The 20,690-nt window shown below is 37.0% G+C and overlaps 2 protein-coding genes and 1 pseudogene across 2 annotated transcripts; all 3 read right to left on the bottom strand.

The window, feature by feature from the left end:
- Positions 1–7,785: 7,785 nt before the first annotated feature.
- On the bottom strand, positions 7,786–9,192 carry LOC122049157. Its single transcript, XM_042610590.1, has one exon. It carries the CDS (start codon positions 9,113–9,115, stop codon positions 8,546–8,548), a length of 570 nt encoding a protein of 189 aa, XP_042466524.1. The 5' UTR covers positions 9,116–9,192; the 3' UTR covers positions 7,786–8,545.
- A 286-nt stretch (positions 9,193–9,478) lies between these two features.
- Positions 9,479–9,656, bottom strand: LOC122049768 (annotated as a pseudogene).
- A 1,058-nt stretch (positions 9,657–10,714) lies between these two features.
- Positions 10,715–17,491, bottom strand: LOC122045739 (probable uridine nucleosidase 2). The gene is made up of 9 exons (XM_042606086.1): positions 17,344–17,491; positions 17,004–17,119; positions 16,829–16,888; positions 13,802–13,987; positions 13,621–13,725; positions 13,279–13,375; positions 13,027–13,134; positions 12,817–12,952; positions 10,715–11,011 (listed from the first exon to the last, which is right to left on the bottom strand). Exons 1-9 carry the CDS (start codon positions 17,393–17,395, stop codon positions 10,903–10,905), a joined length of 969 nt encoding a protein of 322 aa, XP_042462020.1. The 5' UTR covers positions 17,396–17,491; the 3' UTR covers positions 10,715–10,902.
- Positions 17,492–20,690: the final 3,199 nt, after the last annotated feature.

Raw genomic sequence — 20,690 nt, 5'->3', positions numbered from 1 at the left:
GTCCGAATCTGATGTTTGACCTCCCCCTTCACTTGAGATCCCTTCTTCATCTTCACTTAAGCTCCTTCCATCTTCTTATTCGGATGAGGTGGAGGCTACATCATCAATTCCCATTAGAACAAAATGGGACACATGATGCTCTTCTTCCTCCGATGACGATGGATCATTCCATGTTGCTTTTAGATTGTGAGCCTTCTTCCCCTTTTCTTTTGTCTTCTTCTCCTCTTTCTTCTTTCCTTCCTTCTTCTTCAAGAGAGGACACTCATCTCTTATGTTTCCTTCTATTTGGCAATTGTAGCAAATGATCTTCCTTGTCCTACTTTTGCTTCTTGAACTTTTCCTAGCATGGGATTTGTTAGATGAAAATTTTTTAAATGCTCTTCTCATTTTTCTTACCATATACGCCTCTTGGACGCTATCCAGTGAGGCGCTTGATTCTTCGAAGTCGGAGGATGGTGGGGATGAAGACTTCTTTTTCTTATCCTTTCCCTTGTTTGCCATAAGGCCTACTCCTCTTGATTTATGGGCTTCTCCATCTAGCCCTTCAACTCTAGTTTTGTGGAGCTCCATTGTTGAGAAGAATTCATCTAAAGAAGATTTCTCTAGATCCTTTGAAATGTAGAATGAATCTACAATTGAGCTCCATGTTGAGGTTCTTGGGAAAGCATTGATGGCTTTCATTATGATGTCTCGGTTTGTAAGTGTCTCACCTACACTTGTTAGTCCATTTAAAATTTCCTTAATTCTAGAATGTAAAATTGATATCTTTTCTCCTTTTTCAAGCTTGATATTGGTGAGTTGAGTTCAAAGGAGGTCTCTTCTTGCTAATTTCGCTTCTGATGTCCCTTCATGAAGCTCCACTAGCTTTTCCCACAAGTCTTTAGTGCTTGTGTAGTTTCCAATCCTAGTCACCTCATGTTGGGGAAGAACACTTAGGAGGTGATGCATTGTTCTTGAGTTTGCTACATGCTCTTCCCTTTGCTTCTTGCTCCACCTTACTTTCTCAATTAACTTATTGTCTTGGTCCCTAGGCATCTCACAAACATTTTCTATAATTAGCATTATATCGAAATCAGTTTCGAAGAATACCTCCATCTTCTTCTTCCACCAAGAGAAGTCTACTTCAAATTTGGATGGATGGATGCTTGAGCCAGCCATTTTGATAAGTGCTCTTCTCGGTGATTAGTCCGTTGAAGGTCGTCCTCGCTATGATACCAATTGTAGGTGATCGGTGGCCGGCTTGAAGGGGGTTGGATAGCTAGGTCACCCCTAAATTGATTGCTTCTCCTACAAAGTTAGTGCGCAAGCGGAAATACAACTAACTAATGAAAACAATAAGAAAGAATACCAAATCGCTAACAAGCTCGATGTAACGTGGTTCAAAGATTGCTTGCTCCTACTCCACGACGTGTCCTTGAGGTGGACGAACCCTTGATCCTTTGGTGGATCAATCCCCGACAATCTCCAACTAGAGCTTTCTCCTTCTTGGTGGAGCAAACCTCTCACAAAGGATCTCTTTCTCTTTACAATGATGAAGTTTAGGTTTGGAAGGAAAAGAGTAGACTTGGAAGCTTTGGGCAAAGACTAGGAGTTATTCAATAAGCATGAGTATCCTCCTTCAAGTCCTAAAGCTTCCTATAAATAAGAGGAGAGGGTTGATCATCATATCAACTCATCTCGGCACCAGTCGACTGGTAATATCATCAGTCGACTGGTGCTACCGTTGGAAGTAGCCAATGGCTACTTCGCAACACCAACGGTTTGTCAACAGTCATTTACCAGACGATTGGTAAAACTACCAGTCGACTGGTAGCTGCTAGCTGAGCGAACAGAATGCTTCTGTTCTCTCTCAGTCGACTGCACCAGTCGATTGCACCAGTCGACTGCACCAGTCGACTAGTCCCGGTTACACACTCACACTCATCCTCTCCGGAGTCGCCCTTGAAGCCCTCTTCCTTTGGCCTTCGTCCCTCAGATGCACCCGAGCTCGCGCCTCCTCTCCGTGTCATCCTTCACGTTGCCTTGAAGTCCGCTTCCCTCGGCTCCACTTCATTGCTCCTCATCCGGCGATCCCTCGGATGTCTTCCACATCATCCTTCACCGACTCAAGGATCTGAGCCCTAGGATGAGCTTCCCAAACTTGGTCTCACCAAGTTCCTCATGTGTTTCACCAAGTCCTACAAGACTCAAACACATATCAAACACATATGAAAGTCTAACTTAAACTCTTTGGCACACACATCAAAACTATGATCGTACCGATTAAACTTGGGTCGATTGCACCAACAGTACCTATATCCTATACACTCACAATGCATATCAAATATAATAATAAATCTAACTTAAACCTTTTCTCAAATATCAAAATCTAGGATACCTAGATTGCTCCAACATAAGACTCCCTCCAAAAGCAGCATGTGTATATGGTACTTCTGACCGACCAAACTCACGGCTGCTTGAAGGTAAGTCGACTGGCCTCAATATCTCCCGAGCGGAGGAGGCTTCGATAATTCTATCTACTAACCGGTCAGAAAGATAGCCCGATCAAGTATACGGATGAAAAATAGTGTTATTTCCAGTGCTTATTCGAGGAGGGCATTTTGTCAAAATAAACAGCGCCCACTCGGGCTCGAAAAAGAAAAGTGCCCAACTCGGATAGCTTTCGATAGTAAAAGTAATGAAACATGCAAGGTACCAGGGGAATCTCGTACAGACAGAATAATACAACAATCCCACACAACAATCTAAAAGAATTAGACACTAATTGATACAATGGAATATGAAAATATCTACAAACTTCTAAGAAATAGGATAAATAGTAAAGCATAGGCCGGCAAAGGACTGGTCTTTGAAGAAGGGAAGAAAATTGTTTGGAGACATACAAGTGCGAGAATAGGCAGATGGAATGATAATTTGGTAATCATCGGGAAAATGATAAATTATTTTCATTCTGTTGACCTCATCACCGTTGAATTTGGATTCGGTGGAAGTATACTACAACTCGGGGATAGCCGGGGATGGGGAAGGAGAGACTGCCATGAAACGAAGATCAAAAATCGCATATCAAAAGGTGGAAAAGGAAGAAGGAGCTTACTGGAGAAGAATCGCTGACAACGAGCGAAAGCAGAAGCGAGAACACGAAGGCAACACAATGTATCAAAAGGAGAATATGAAGGGTTCAAAAATCTTAGGAACGACTGCCCTGAGTCATCTGATTCAGGGCTTTGGAAAGTGAGGTTTAATCTTGGTCGTTGATTTTGAAAAGGTAGTCATCGCATCAAATCCAAACAATCGTCTGTCACAACACACATGTGGCAGCAGGGAAAAGTGATGCGTGACATTCGATTACAAGTGGCATTAATGAGGAGAGAAAGCGCATGATTAAAGGGCATGGCCAAGCATACTTTGTATTAATGATCAGGGATTTGAATGGTTTTCGAGAAATTATGGTGACGTTAGCGGCAATTAAAATGCACTATGTTGGGGGAGCAGTCGAAGCAGAGATCAGAGGGAAGTTAGAAAAATAGTTAAGTGTTGTCCACTATAGATCCGAGTGGCACCAACCTTGGAGTATGTTTAGCTGATCAGAAGATCGACGAAAAATAAGTTCAAAGCTGGTTAAAGCACACGTTATAGCCGAGCGGCGACTCTAAATCCTAGCATCTCCAGGTGGAGAAAAGACAGCTTCTCGACAAACGACAAGAGGCAGGAGGGATGCACGTCATAGTCAAGCGGAGGCTCTAAAATCTAGTATGCCTAGTAAGGGAAAATTCATCTTTTTAGTAAGTAAAAGGAACTATAAAAGTCGAGCAGTGGCTCCAAACCTTAGAGCGCCAAACTAGGAAGAGATCACCTTCTAAAAGAATAGTATGAGTATGGTGATAGTCGAGCGGCGGCTCTAAACCCCAATACGTCCGGTCGACGAGAGTGTTCACAGAGAACACCAAATGTCCACTCGATCGAACTTATAGTCTCCTTCGACTAGACTTGAGGGGAAAGCTTGTGATGAGGTGACGAAGAAGGGCCCCACCAAAGAAGGACAAAAGGGGGGAAAATGCCTGCTAATGTAGAGATCAAGGTCAAAATGGTTAAAGGCCCTAGGCGGTCGACCGGACCAGACGAGTGGAAGCCTCGGTTGTCTAGGCAAGGGTACCGAATGACCATCCTCTAGTAGCGGGCAACTGGAGTTGAGAGGTAGGCAGTATGTAATGAGCTTCCAATCCTAGCTAATTGGGCTTTACAGCCGATCGGACGAAGGTAACCACTGACAATCGGAATGTGGAAAAGGGGGCAAGCCAGCAGCTTTGAGCGGCACAACTGAACGAGAATAGCTAGTCTGAACGAGATCCGGTCGGCCAATAGTGGGGCCCACCTACATATCCTCTCATACTCTTTTGGATGTTTATGTCATGACAACAGAGCATGTCTAGCAGGAGAATTGTACTTTAGAAGCTTCTACCTTATCACGTCAGGGATTTGCATGCTCACTTAAGGAAAGGTGTCAAGAATACGTTTTGACTTGTCTTTTCCTAGGATGCTTTGGAAACACTATAAAAGGATATTCCCATCTACAGATAGAGGTATGTACAACTTCATTATGCTCTAGCTATAATTTTCTACTACTTCATTTGCGGGGATTACTAATTTGAACATCTGAGGACAAATACCGGTAACCCCTTCCCAACCTAACACTAACGCCTTTAATATTGTAAGATCACGCGGAGTGTTCATCCTATTAATATTCCAGCCACATTCCTAACTCTTCATCTTTTCTGTTTTTAACAGGATCAAAATGAATAGGTTAATTACCAATTGTCAAACACCTAAAAACAATTTTATTTTTTTAATGAATTGTAGCCTTTAGGTATTTTGATTTATCATCGATATTTTATTTGTCATCGCTTTAAGTATCGTAAAGATTATTTTTTCCAATGAAAACGCTTTTTTAGATTTTTTTTTCCCAATGAAATGTAGAAATATTTCTTGCATTTTCATTTGGGCTACATTCCTAGCATTCTTTAGGTAGATGGATGATGAATTTCAATTTTTACAGAATTTATCTGATTCTATACTCATATGCAGGGATAGAGTCAAGGGGGGCGATGGCTAGGATTATAAATGAACTAAACATTTGTGAATAAATTTGGTATTCGGCTTGGTAAAAATTTGTTTATGTTCGTTCAATATACATAAGATTAATTAAACAAACAAACTTGAACAGTTCGTTAAGTTAAATAAACAAGTTTGAACACATATGTGTTAAGTTCATTAATATTCGTGAACAACGTTCATGAATCATATTCATTAATAAAACTCTTTTCAATATGCTAAAAAAATAATAAAATAAAATAAAATAAATAAATAAATTTAAATTATCAAGCTCAATAACCAATCAAATAACTAAAAGTTTCAAACAATCAAATAAGCTTGAATTGAGAGTTTGATAATATCTAAACAAACCAAGCTCGAACCTATCTCGAATTGAGAGTTTGATAACATCTAAACGAACCAAGCTCAAGCCAAGCTTCACGCAAGCTCAAGCTCATAAAAAATAAATCAAACCAAGCTTGAACACTTATTTCAAAAGCTTGGTTCATTTTAAGCTCGGCTCGGCTCGGCTTGGTTACCTTATCAAACAAGCTTGAACATAAGGATGGCAATGGGGCGGGGCGGGGCAAGGGCGGGTTTGTCATCTCCATCTCCGCCCTGTCCTCATTTTTTCGAGTTCGGGGATTCCCCGAATCCAAACCCGCGAGGATCAAATCCTCATCCCCACCCCCATCCTCAAATTTAATTATTATTATTATTATTATTATTATTATTATTATTATTATTATTATTATTATTATTATTATTATTATTATTATTATTATTAATGATAATATTAATATTAATAATAATATTATTAATAATATTTTCAAAAAATTTAATATTAATATTAACACTAGTATTAATATTTTTTAAAAATCTTATTATTATTTATTAATAATAATAATAATAATAATAATATTCGGGGCGGATTCGGGGATGGGGATAGTATTCTCATATCCGCCCCATCCCTGAAAAAATCTGGGATCCTCATCCTCATTTCAGATTTTCCTCGCGGGGCCCCGAACCCGCGGAAAAAATTGTCATCCCTACTTGAACACCCCAAAGCTTGACTCGGCTCGGCTTATTTACAACCCTAGCGATGGCGACGATCATCTCCTCATAATTTTTAAGTATAAGAAATATATGAAGTATACAAATAGAGAGTAAAAGAGAGATAAATGGGAGGTAATGATATGGTCATCTGCCCTCAATATAAATACATATATTTCGCTCTCTCAATATGAAATTTCTAATTCCGTCGTGACATACATGAGAATGCTACTCCTAACTTATGAATCATTAGGGTATGAGACAATTGCCAGCTACTTGAATGGAGGTACACATATCTTCTCCTTTAACGAAGCTCCATTGGTAAATTTTAAATGAAACTATTACATGAGTTGCCTTTGAAGCCGGTGCTATGGATATAAAGGAAAATAAATATAGATATACGATTGAGCTTGCGCATAATGTGTTTGTACTTTTGTTGATGGACTTTCTAGTCTTGAGACAATACATGTCTTTAACTCCATTAGCACGAATGCACTTCTTTGGATATAGTTGGCTCCTTGTAAGTATTTAATTTTTCTTTTTTGGACAGGAATAAAAAAACGTCTCAAATTAAGAGAAGTTGAAAGTGTCCTTAAAATTTAAAAAAAAAAAATCAAATGAACATTTTTCTCCTAATGTTATAGTAGTTATTCAATAACTTCTAAGTATCATTGGGTTAAATGATAATTTTGAGATAAAATTATGAAAGAGGCACCCATTTAAATGTTTTAATAAAAAGGGGTCAATTTGTGAAATCTAGATGTCATTTTATTTTCGACCATCTTTATTTTCTCTTTTTGTTTTTCCATTGATTTACTTTATACAATTTTGTGCATGATACAAATTAAAAGCACCATCCGACCCTTTAAATAGTAATTATATATTTAAAGTTGAATCTCAACTACAGCATACTACTGGAAATTTTTTCCAGGACGCTGGTTGTTTAGATGGATATCTACGAACACTTTTCAATTTATTCTTATAGCAGATAAGAAATTCAGTGAAACTAAATCAGTCTATCCTTAGAATTAATCGATTCTAAAAATTAGATATTTGGATTAGAAAAAACAAAGAGCATGTCACATGAACTAAGCAATCAGTCTCTGCTCAAATTGCCATCGATCGTTCTACCCTTGCCTTCCTCCTCCTCCTTCCCGCCGAGGTATAGCCTCCTCACGCGGTCAAGTAGCTAGCTGGCAGTTGTCTCATACCCTAATGATTCAGGAGCTAAGGGTGCTAGCAATGTCTTCCCAGACTATTTTTTCCTCTCACATTTTTCCGAGGCTAAATCGCTTTTTGCGGTCCAAGTTATGATCGCTAGTCATGTATTGGTGGAATAGATGCCCCTACTTATAAAATAGGTGGGGATCATTCATTCCTACCAATACATATCTAGGGACCATCCCGGACCACAAAAAACAATCCAGAGGATCCAAGCTCCATTTTTCCTTTCTTCCCTCGCAAATCTGGCAACTCCTCAACGTCATCGACATCAGCCCCCTTCCAAGGAAAATTGTAGACATAGAACCAGATAGAGAATGCTAGGAATGTTGTAGCAAGTAGAAAAATAAGGTGTTCTTATTACAACACTATAACAAAAAAGGTGTTATAAGAAAAAAAAATTTCAGAAATTTTGGTAGCAAGTAGAAAAAAAGGTGTTCTTATTATAACAACACTATAACCTATTCACTTATTACACAAGTAGAAAAAAAAGGGTGTTCTTATTACAACACTATAACAAAGGGCAAATTTCAGAAATTTTGGTAGCAAGTTGCTCCAATGAAACATTTCAAACTCAAACAATTAAGTAGAATGTCACACCGCCAAAGGAAAGAAAATAGACAAAAGTTAGGTGAATTTTTTCATAATTTTTACTTTGCCCGAATTAATTGATTGTTGAATACCTGAATTATATTTTTAAAAAAATCGAGATGACTACAAAATTATGGTCAGGCATTCCGTAAAATTTCCATTCGGCAACAACTAAGCGATTTGCCTATAAAGTCTCTAAATTAACTTAGTTTCTTTTACCTTATTTTATTTTACAATAGATTTTAATTATATTTATAAAAATTACATATGTTAAGAAGGAATACACTTTTAATCTATTTTTTTATATTATATATAAATTAGTTTGGTAATAATATTAATATTCACTACTTTATCATTATGTTTGAAAGATTTTTTCATTTTAACCCTCAATTAATTGACCCATGATTTGGCTGGTCTCTTTTGCATAATTTAGTTGCATAATTTTTATTTAAAATAAAAAACATTTTGTAAATAATTAAAATTTTAAAATAATATAAAACAATAAAATATTAATTATAATGAACAAACCATTTTATATAATTTAAATAAAAAGCAGATAATTAAAGAACAATCGCATATATATATCTCCGATTCAGACATGGAAAGGCTGCCAATCGCCAGCGTACTGCCCTTCCGGCTGCACCTTGGCCGCGGCGGCGGAGGTCCCGGCCCCGTCGTGAATGTAGGCGTAGTACCTGAGCACGAAGGCGAGCGCCATGACCACCCACTCCATGCAGAAGATTAGCACGCCGAGGGCCCCGACCATCCGCAGAATCACCGCGCCGTCCTCCTCGCGCACGTACGACTTGAGCCCGTCGGCGAGGAAGTCGGCGGTGCGGGTGAGGGCGAGGACGGCCACGGCGCCCTGGAGGATGGCGGCGAGCACGGTGGCGACCATGTGTGCGCCGTACCAGCGGGAGGAGGGGGCGGCGGCGGCGGCCGCCCCGCAGCCGGCTATGGCGGCGGCGATGGTGAAGCCGTGGAGAAGGATGAGGAGGAAGCCGCAGGCTGAGGGGAGCAGGCGGAGGGAGAAGGTGAGGAAGATGCAGCTGGAGGCGGCGCCGAGGAGGACGTAGTTGGAGAAGAGAAAGGACTTGTGCGCGCGGCAGCGGGCGGCAGAGGAGGAGGCGGCCGGCGGGGAAGCGACGGAGAGGATCCCCATTGGTCGATGTGAATCCGTCGCGAGGAATTACTTATCTGTCGAAGAGATTGAGACTTGAGAGAGAGAGATGATCGGTAATGGGAGAGGAGAGGAGAGGAGAGAGTGGTATTTGAAGGGCTTGAGAACAGAGTAGATGGGGCGAATTCGACCGTTGGAAGAGGAGGAGGTGGATGGATTAACGGCTACTTCTTCTTTTTGCTTTTATTACACCGCTATATATTCGGTTCTTTAGGATTTGTATAAAATCAAATATAATTAAGAAAAAAATAAAAACATCTCTTTTATAATAATTATTATTCATCATGCATATGTGTTACATGTATAATATAATATATGAATATATATAAATTAATATCTTAGACCTAAGGATACATCAGACTCCTGCAGTACTACAACATAAGGGCGACATTTAGAAACTCTAACAGTAAGTTATTGTAACGAACTCTCCCTTATAAAAAAAAAATTAATTTTTTATATCAGATATTAAACGGATAAGAATAGATATTATATTTAATCTTAGTCAAAAGGTTAAGAAATGTATGCTTTCTAATGTTGTCAACTGAAGATATGAGATTAAAGAGAATCATGATATTGTATATTTTTTATATAAAAAATAATCAAAAAAAATTATTAATAAATCTTAAAATTATTTTCAATATGAAAAAAAAGATATTAATGTAGTTTTATTTTAGACTTTACCAAAATTAATTAATTAATTTTATATATTTATATTCTGATTTATTCTAATTGTTCATAAAATTTTTATAAAATTGAATTAGCTATCCAAAAATTAATCAATTTAAAGAGTTGGATATAAAAAACAACCAGAAAAAATTACTAATAAACCTTAAAATTATTTTCAATGTGAAAAAAAAGATATTAACATAATTTTTTATTTTAGACTTTATATATATATATATATATATATATATATATATATATATATAGTTATCAAAATTATTAAAATTTATTTAAAAAATTTTCAAGCAAAATTGTTTTAATACGACTGTAACAAGTATGACTATAACAATTATAGTCTTTTGGGGATGAAAAATATTTTTAGGATGAAAAATTAGGATGAGACATCTTTTCAGGATATCTTTTTAACGATGATGAAAATAAAGAGTGCCCTTTTAATTTTTATTTTACCTTTAAATTGATCATGATGGAGAAAAATTTCTAACGTGTATGAGAAACATAAAGGAGTGTTACTAAGGAGAAGAGAAGAAAAAGAGTATTAAAGTTGTCTTACAATCCAACATCTCAAATTTATCATCCTATTAAAGAAAAATATTTACAATCCATCTTAACTAAAAATCGAACCATGAATATTTGGGAGATTAGATGTGCACCCTTGCGGGCAGCCGCCGGGCCGGGGGGTCTTGCTCTCTCAATTTTGATGTTCCACCTTAAATTTTGTCAATCAAAACTTCGAGGCTAAGACGACTCAAGAACATGGACACAGGTTGATATGCATCACCAAGTGTCAAGATTCATGATCTTCATCAAAGATGACCTGTTATTAGCACAACTCACAATTTGGTAGATTTGGTTTTCGTCTAGCTTGTCCATCAATGTTTCTCCATAGAGAACATACAATGAAAGTTCCAACACACTTCATGCATCGTCATTCAAATTACCTTGTTTATAAAGATCCTGACAAGAATTAACTTGAAAGTAAAAGAAAGAACATAAAATGAAGCAAAGCAAATTCAGTAGGAGCTCACAGCAAATTCGGTAAATTTGCTTTCTTGGTGAACATTATTTAGGGTTTACATTCTCGGTTCCTATGAATTCACAAGCCTTTCCATGACAATCCTGAGTATTGCTGGTGCATCCACAGTTACAGCAATCTTCACTGTGGGCTTATTTGACCATTCTGTGACTTCTCCATACCTATTAACATTTTAAAGCAAATTAGTGATACTATAAACCATTTGGAACTTTTGCGATACATTCAAAGAATAGGCATTCTTCTCTAGTTTGTTCTCGTCTTGAGAAAACATGCTTTTTGTGCATATGAACTCAATGAAGAGATACTGAGAGACAAATGAAACATGTTGTTCGCATTTATCTGGCAGCATTTCCTTCAACGTAAGGTTTTCCTACAAAAAACTAGCAGCTTAACAAGAAAATACTGATCTTGGTATGGAACGATCATTGTATCTCATAGTCGATATGAAAGGCGTACAACAGTAGCACCGCAGATATGTCTCAAACATAATGCTAAGAAGTAAATGCACCGTGTAATAAAGAGGGTTACAATCTTAGAAAAGTTTTTAACTTGAGTTTAAGCATTCAAGGCTAGTAGTTGAGCATGACAAGGGCCAATTCTGGCGTCTAGGTAGGTTGTGACATATGCCCTTTGGAAGACAGTGACGAAGAGTGATTCTATTGCAGCAAAAGGTGACTCGTTCAGCAAAAGGTGACTCGTTCACCCAAGCGTCCCTCAATACCGGCCACACAGCAAGATGAAGGGAGTAAATCACGGTGACCGAGTGGTCTCTCAACAAAGAGTGATTCTTCTAGTTGGCAAAAGGTAACTGCGCTCACCCAGCACCCTACCAACTCATCCCAAGGCCAACACAGAGGAGGTAAATCACAGGTGACTACTGGCCTTGGAATAGTGACTGACGCATGAAGAAGACATTTACCTCGGCTATGCCGAGATTCGAACCCCAAACCTCAAGGACAAAGAGTGATTCTAGATAATACGGAGAGTTGCCCATAAAATTGTACTCCTTGGAGATAGAGGTGAAATTGATGTACAACAACAGCCCTTGCTACTTTGATTAATTTGAGTCTTCCAATCAGAACAAATCTGAAGGAGGATGAAGAAAGTTATGTGCAATCTTGTTGAAAAGGACATTGTTTTGAGGGTGATGATTGTGTGAGTTCATGGAAAGAAGGTTATGCTATACATCAAATCTGCGACCTCTTCCTCAAATAAATAAATGAAAACTCGCACTAATACTGAGTTTAGAACAGTCTTGTATTATATTGATTAAAAAAGAACAATTACAGGAATTTGACAGAGCATGGAAGGACCAAATACTTCATTGGGGACCAACTTCAAGTCTCAAGTGAAGTCTAACACCATCGATGTAAATATATCATATGGGACTAAGAGCCAATTTATTGTGACATTCTTAAACTAATAGGGTTAGGCTATTTAGCAGAAACAGAACTGTTTTCCTCAAACAAGATTGAAGTCAACAATTGGGATTTAACTTCATGGTGACCTTCAAGCTGAAATACTGAGCAAAATTTTGCTTCCCTGCTTTTCAAGATAGTACATAGTTCCAAGTGCTCTTTGGCATAGATCACAAAATAACACGAGTATAAACCTTACCCAATTGGACTAGCAAGTATGATAGTAGTATTATTAATGAAAGCCAAAGTTATTTTGTGCGATAGACTTTGCAATGCATCCTTTGATTTTGTTTCTTGCAAGCTATTGTTACTCGACCATCCATTACTAGCAATAAGGAAAATCCATAAACTGGCTATTTGTACATTCATTTTGTGTATTCAGATTAATAAATAACGGGTTTAATATATTCACATATCATTCTTCAGTAGCATAACCTTGAAATGAAAATTAATCATGAAGATGCCTAGCTTGGTATCTGAAATCTCACAATATGTCATTTTAAAGAAAAAATATAATAAAGTTTTTTTTTCACAAAAGAAATGCTTACGTTTTTCTGGTATTGTCAAGTACAGTCATGCCCCTAGTTATACCACTTGTCTGGACTCGTATCACGCCCTCAGTATAAGTCAACAATGATGGATCCACTGCAGCAAGAAGAGCTGTTGGGTCATGAAGGTAAACTCCTGCATAATAACAAAGATTATAATTCTGTCTATATGTGCTTCAAATTTCTCAGCAAAAGTCTGCCTTTGCAAACCTTGTGTTCCATAGGCATCATGGTGATACGAAAAGTAAATCCCTAAAATATTGGACAGATATTGAGCAAGTTTGCCCTTTGATTGTGTGAGCTTCTCAAAATCTGCATCTGAAATATAGACAAATGTAATTAGTTTAGAAATTACAGATACATGTATTGGAAGCATCATTTTGTTAATAAGAAGTTCTAACATCTAAGTTCTAACTCTACTAACAAGTGGTGCAAAAGGATACAGAGAAATAGCACATCTACCTGTAAAAATAACTTGATGTGTCACGTTTAATCCCACAGTAAGAATATCAGCCCCGCTAGTGAACACAATATCAGCAGCATCAGGATCACCAAATATCTGCTTATCCATTTTCATAAAGAAATAAAGGTAAATGGAATAAGATAGAAAAAAGGAATGAAATTATGCACTGTGTTAAAAGTTTGATTCCTCTAGTTAGACAGCAATCATGCTATAAGATGACTATTGACAAGTTTTAAAAGTTCAACTGATTGTATCAGTTGTCAAAAAAAGCAAGTCATAAAATGGTATTTAATTCAAGGTCAAATGGAAGTAATAATGCCACAAGGATTATGACAACATACATTAGCCTCAGCTGCTGGATTAACATTCCCATTCACAGAAAAGGCACCACCAAGGATGATGATTTGCCCTATCGTTTTAGAAAATTCTGGGTCGAGTTCCATGGCCTGAAACATGTGTTAAAACTTTAAAGAATATATGATGAGTTCATTACATGAATGATGAATCATATCAGAAACTAACCAGTGCAATATTGGTAAGTGGGCCAAGGGCAACAACAGTAACTTCTCCAGCAAATTGCTTAGCTTTTTCTACGATAAAAGTTGCAGCTGATTCATCAATGGCCTTTCCTTTTGGCGGTGGAAAGTTCTGGTTTCCTAGCCCATCCGAACCATGTACAAAATCAGCAATCCGAAGCTTTGTACCTTTCTATTCAATGTAAGAAACAATATGAAGGCGTTTTGCGGATGTCAGGTATAGAAGTATGCCTTTACAACAAAGTAATAGTCATCTATTTGTATCAGCTTTGTACCTTCTTGCAAAAAAAAAAAAAAACCAATATGGAGATATTTTGAGGATGTCAGATGTAGAAGTATGCTTCTACAACAAAGTAACAGTAATCTGATGAATTCTTTTGTACTGCCAATTGATACGGTACACATTGTTTTACATATGAATTGTACCTTGTTGCACAGTGAAAATCATTAATTGTAAAGGTCTAACTATGATACAAATAGATTACTGTTAGTGTGTGTGTGTGTGTGTGTGTGTGTGTGTGTGTGTGTAGCTTGCATTCTAGGGAAAAAAAAGGAAGAAAAAAAGATTAAATCCAAACCTTCAGAAATTAAACCCAACTCATAGTAAGGAAATAGGAAAAAATAAATACTTCTATTAAATAGTAGAAAGGAAGAAATTAGGGGCAATCAAGTTCTAAGAGTCAAAGATGAAGTAGAAAAAAGAATTCTTGCCATGTGCAGACTTGGAGTTTATGAGGGTGATGTTGACACTTGGTGAAATTATAGATAATGGTTAGGTGGAAAAGAAGATGAAATGATCATGCTAGAGGTTAATGACAATGATGAAATAGACATGAGAGTGAAATTCTAGTAACAAACTCTAAATTGAATAAGAGACTTTTGGGAATTTCCAAAGGAAGATATGAGTTTTGATGATATAAACCTAACTAATTGTCTTTAATTGAGCTTCCTAGATATGTATTTTCGTATATGTACGTATTTAATGTAATTGGTTATAACTTATATCTAATTGGAGCAAAAGGTGAAACTGTCACCTTAGCAGCCCCTCTAGAAGGGTGTAAATCAAGGGGGCATTTGCCCTAATATAGTGACCCTTTGCATGGGAAAGATCATGCACCCAACAAGACATTTTGTACTCGCTAAGAATTGATCTCAAGACCTATTGAAGCAACCACCCATGCAGATATCAACTACGTCAACCTATGGGGGCTATAACTTATATCTAATGAACTTAATTTGTCAATGAAATAGCATTGATGTACAATTCTAAATGAAATGATATGAACATGTTTAGCCATTTTGGTTACCCTAAGATATGAAGCAATATATTTCTCTTATTTATTTATTATTATTATTTTTTAATTCAGGTATTTGGGCCTTAGGTCCAACTAGTCCCGGAGGTGGACGGCTCGACCTCATTGACCAACCATCAAGTAAATCCTTATGAACCATAATATTATGCTCAATTAATCATATTATGGTATTACATAGGATGTTACACAGTTTTGTGTATATACATATTTTATGTTATTATTAGTTAGGCATTGCAATTCACAATTCAATAGGATTGACTATTTGGAAATTCTCTAAAATGTTCACGGTATAAGCATGAACTTCATAATCTTGTTTTTCATGTATTTGCAAGAGAATGAGGTTAAATATAAATTAAAAAAAAAAATCAGGACTAGGAGTAAATTGATTAGGAGTACGAGGGGTCCCCCTATTAGATCATTATCTCAACTATATGACTACATCTTTTTATTTAATTCTTAAGAGGCAAATATATACTATTGTTTAAAATCTAGAGTCATGTTAGTTGGCACAGATGAAACTTTTTGAGGTTAAAGTCAAAAGGCATCATGCAAGTTTTTATTTAATCCTTAAGAGGAAAATATATACTATCGTTTAAAATCTAGAGTCATGTTAGTTGACACAGGTGAAACTCTTTGAGATGAAAGTAAAAAGGCATGATCCAAGTTTTTGTTTAATCCTTAAGAGGCAAATATATACTATTGTTTAAAATCTAGAGTCATGTTAGTTGGCACAGGTGAAACTTTTGAGATTAAAGTCAAAAGGCATCATGCAAGTTTTTATTTAATCCTTAAGAGGAAAATATATACTATTGTTTAAAATCTAGAGTCATGTTAGTTGACACAGGTGAAACTCTTTGAGATGAAAGTCAAAAGGCATGATCCAAGTTTTTGTTTAATCCTTAAGAGGCAAATATATACTATTGTTTAAAATCTAGAGTCAAGTTAGTTGGCACAGGTGAAACTTTTGAGATTAAAGTCAAAAGGCATCATGCAAGTTTTTATTTAATCCTTAAGAGGAAAATATATACTATTGTTTAAAATCTGGAGTCATGTTAGTTGACACAGGTGAAACTCTTTGAGATGAAAGTCAAAAGGCATGATCCAAGTTTTTGTTTAATCCTTAAGAGGCAAATATATACTATTGTTTAAAATCTAGAGTCAAGTTAGTTGGCACAGGTGAAACTTTTTGAGGTTAAAGTCAAAAGGCATGATGCAAGAAGCTCTATGTTGACTCCTCCTGTGCATTGAAACCGCCTCCTCTATGCCGAAACTCTAGTTTCCTCCTCCAGCATAGACCTGCATGTTGTGACTCACGTTTCTTCAGCAGTGATTCACGTGATGGCTCTCCACTCTAGATAAGCTTTCTAGTCTCCTACTCCTTTTCTTCCTCTTTCTATAACTTCCTTTTTTTTCCTTTCCCCTTCTCCTTTTTCGGCACACCTTTGACACTGATACTCGTACTAATTGTACATCTAGAGCCGACCATGGACTGAAACCTGGATCAGTTAGTTATTTCAATCATTGGACTACTGCGCGTTGTAACTTAAATGACTAGCTGGTGAAAAACTCAATAAGAACAGAAAGAAACTAGTAGATGGTAGAAAACAACAGAGGGACATAAACAATGGCTTCTAAAATTGAACACTCTTTTCTTTAAAAGAAAATAGCTTATAAATGTAAACGATTTGTTTCAAAATTACCAAGATAGTGACATGAGATCCCTCAGCAACTGGAATATCAGCCCTTCCTGCAATTTCCAGCTAAAAGAACAAGGAAGTTCGTATAGGTCAGCGACGAAAGTTTTGATACGAACTATTAAAAACAAAAAACAAGAAAAAAAATCCAAAACATGCAGGATTTTTTGGTCCCCATTACCAAATGCAGAGCATTTTTGGTAGCAAGTTCTGTATAGACATTCCCATAAATTGTCGTCAGCCCGATCACCTCTATCTCCGGAGAATTCAACGCCACAAAGATCGCCATCGCATCGTCTAATCGTCCCAAACACGCGAAAATATTAGCAAAAAGATCTCCCTTTAAGCGCATAATTAGCAAAAAAAATCTTTGACAAAGATGCAGATCGAGATCGAAATCAGATGAAACCAAATCTAACCCACGAAAGTTGCGGATGAGTGATAAAATCAAATCGAAGCCAAAGTAGAAGACGACAAAATAAAAGAGATTTGCTTAGATTGAAGGTTAGGGCTTTGATTACCGATTCCAGGGTCGGTATCAATGATGACCTTCTTCCTCTCCGCCTTCCCCATGCCGCAACGCAAGCGCAGAACTGGAGAGGAAGTGCAGGACGCGTCTGGTGCGGCATCGCTACGTTTGATTTATTCGCTGGAAGATTGCACTGTGCTACCTCTTCTTTAATCATTTTCACAGAGCGGTCTATTGACAATTTGACGTCAAGGACTCAAAAAAAACAGACGTAGAAAGTACAACACTTTGACTCTCAAAGTTTCAAAAATAATAATATGGTCCGTATAATTTTAAATATAAATTTTATTTTAAAAATTAATTTATGTTAAAAATTATTGTTATTAATATATTATTCTGAATTAGTATTTATGAACATAAATATAATTAAAATTGGTACGGTGATAAGGAAGAGTTCATCTGTCATGGATCAATTGACACGGTATTGGCTAAAATCAAGGTGGTCAACATCGAGCTTACAGTTATCCCGGTCAGCAAAGGAGTGGTCGAGCGGACATCATCCGACCAATCGGGGCATCATGAGCCAGCCCGCAGGGAAACGAACCGCTCGGACCACCCGTCCGGCGCAAGGAATGACATTACACATGAGAAGACAAGAAAGTAAAAGAGAGCACGTCGTCTGTCATTAAATATGAGGAAGCCAAGAAGAACGCTATATTTATCATCAATGTACGGAAGTCAAGACAAATAAGCCTTCCTTCGACAATTAATATCATTAAATAAGGGTAGATGAACAATCACAGAAAAAATTATAAAAGGGTACGCTAGTTATGAGGAAGGCAAGATTTATCATTTTTCTTGATTACTCTTTTTTTTTTATTTTGACTTGAGCATCGGAAAGTCAATGTCAGGGACCCCTTTCCTGCTTTGGTTTTATTTTGCAGGATCGAACTATTTTTTCCGTCAGCGGTCACCTCATCCCCGACTTTTCAGCTTCCTTCATTCGGACAAGATCAAAAACTAATAATCGAAATGATATAGAACTATGTTCTATGCTCGTCTGATTATATATATATACTCAAATATCAATTTAATATAATATATTAAAAATAATGATTTTTTTAATAACAATATGTTTGAAAAATCTAATTAATATTAAAAAAATCACTGCACTTAACATATTGAGTCAAATTGATATTTAAAAGTATGGATATAATTAAGAAAACTAAAGAAACACATAAAACCTGATTTCGTACTATTCTGAGCTTTCTAGATCAATCTATCGATATTGTCTAAAATCGATCAAAATCGGCTAATGGACCTAGAGAGCACTGAATGATATGGAGTTAGGTCATATGTGTTCGTCTAATTCTCTTGATTATATTTATGCCTAGGGATGTAAACGAGCCGAAGAGTATTAAGCTCGAGCTCGGCTCGTTTAAGTTACATTCGGTCTCAAGCTCGAATTAAACTTTTATCACAAGGCTCGAGTTCGGCTCATTTTGGAATTACAAGGCTCGCGAACAATTCAAGCTCGATTTGTTATTAGCTCGATTATCATAGTTAACGAGCCTAACTCGTTAATGGAGCTCAGCCTCGTATTGGGGCTCGTTTTAGAGCTTATTTTTTGGCTCGTTTTGTAGGCTTGTTAAGCGAGTTTGAAAACTCATTTGAATAAATATTCAACAAACCTAACAACTAAAATAATATAAACTCAACACGTCATTGAACATCCCAAACTACTACATTAAACTTTCAAACTCAACACATCATTGAACATGTCCACGAACCCTTTAATCGAATCGAGCCCGAGTTCATGAGCCTATAAACGAATATGTTTTGGAGCCCTTTAAACGAGTTGAGCTCGAGCCCGAGTTCATGAGCCTATAAACGAACATGTTCTCAAGCCCTTTAAATGAGTCGAGCTCGAGTTCACAAACCTATAAACGAACATGTTCTCGAGCCCTTTAAACGAGTCGAGCTCGAGTCCTTTAAACGAGCCAAGCTCAAGCCCGAGTTCGCAAGCCTATAAACGAACATGTTCACGAGCTCATGAGCTGAATATCCTTAAGCTTGAACTCGACTTGATAAAATTATCGAGCTCGAGCTCGACTCGATAAGACAAACGAACGAACTCGAACAAGCTTTTCATCAAATCAAGCTCCGAATAGTTCGCGAACCATTTGGTTCATTTACATCCCTATTCATGCGTTCAAACATTAATTTGACCAAATATATTGGGTACCGTGATTTTTTTTTACACGAATTAGATTTTTTAAACATATTTATGTTAAAAAAAATCATTGTTCTCAATATATTATGTCAAATTGATGTTTGAGGGTATAGATATAGTTAAGAGAATTAGATAAACACATAAAACTTGGTTACATATTAATCCTGTCAGAAATCTGAGTCAGACAGAGGCTGGTGGAGATGACGTTGGTGTTGACGGAGAGACGACTTTGATGCACCCTGGAATATTCTCTGGCATATGATAGTTATTCTCTAACTGGAGGTTACGATCCCCTGATATTGTTGTCGCTTATCGCTTTCCGTCCCACCCGGGTTCAGCTACAGATAACTCGGGATGACTGCTCAGAGACACCACCAAGATTGAGCCTTGATAAAGCGGATGAGTTGTGGCGAACCGATCGGGTTTTATCTGAGATTATGGTGAGAGACCCATCTTTCATTCCTTGACTGCTGAAGAGCCGGTCGGGAGTTGTCTTGGTAAAAGTAACAGGACCCCCTATAAAGCCCGAGCTGGGGAAACATGATCCATCAGGGGTAGGTCAACAATTAATCCAAGCTGCGTCTTACGTCTTAGATCTGGGGACCTGCCCTGCCTGTGACCGACCAGGAATTATACGGATGATGACGCGAGGCGATCCGACTCCCTCCTTCTCTTGAATGTTGACCACCACGTTCTCTTGAGTTTTGATTGCCACGCCCCCTTAACTTTTGATTGTCATGTCCACTTGACTTTTGACTGCCACGTTCCATTGACTTTTGACTTCCTGGCATTATCGGGCCTCTCATTTATGCACCGTATCACATATCTTCTGAGCTCTCTAGGTTCATCAACCGATTTTGATCGATTTCAAGTAAAATTAATAGATCGACCTAGAGAGCTCATAATGACATGAAATCAGATTTTATATCTTTATCTAGTCTCCTAATTATATTAATACTCTCAAATATCAATTTGACTTAATATATTGAGTACAATGATTCTTTTAATATGAATTACATGTTAAATTGATGTTGAAGGATATATATATATATTCAAATATTAATTTAACCTACTATATTAAGAATATTTTTTTTTAAACATAAATTGATCTTTTAAACAAAATTAACCTAATGTTATATTATAATAATCGATTGGGATAAATACAA

Source organism: Zingiber officinale, chromosome 2B (genome assembly GCF_018446385.1).
Source record: "Zingiber officinale cultivar Zhangliang chromosome 2B, Zo_v1.1, whole genome shotgun sequence".
NCBI lineage: Eukaryota > Viridiplantae > Streptophyta > Magnoliopsida > Zingiberales > Zingiberaceae > Zingiber > Zingiber officinale.
Note: the sequence above shows the minus strand (reverse complement) of the source record. Positions and strands in the feature narration are given on the sequence as shown.

Excerpts from the sequence above, each read along its gene's own strand:
- LOC122045739 (XM_042606086.1), bottom strand. The coding sequence starts at position 17,395 with ATGGGGAAGGCGGAGAGGAAGAAGGTCATCATTGATACCGACCCTGGA. Across the intron at positions 13,135-13,278 it reads ACATCAAGTTATTTTTACAG|ATGCAGATTTTGAGAAGCTC; the intron begins GTAGATGTGCTA and ends TCTATATTTCAG. Across the intron at positions 12,953-13,026 it reads TGATGCCTATGGAACACAAG|GAGTTTACCTTCATGACCCA; the intron begins GTTTGCAAAGGC and ends GTTATTATGCAG.
- LOC122049157 (XM_042610590.1), bottom strand. The coding sequence starts at position 9,115 with ATGGGGATCCTCTCCGTCGCTTCCCCGCCGGCCGCCTCCTCCTCTGCC.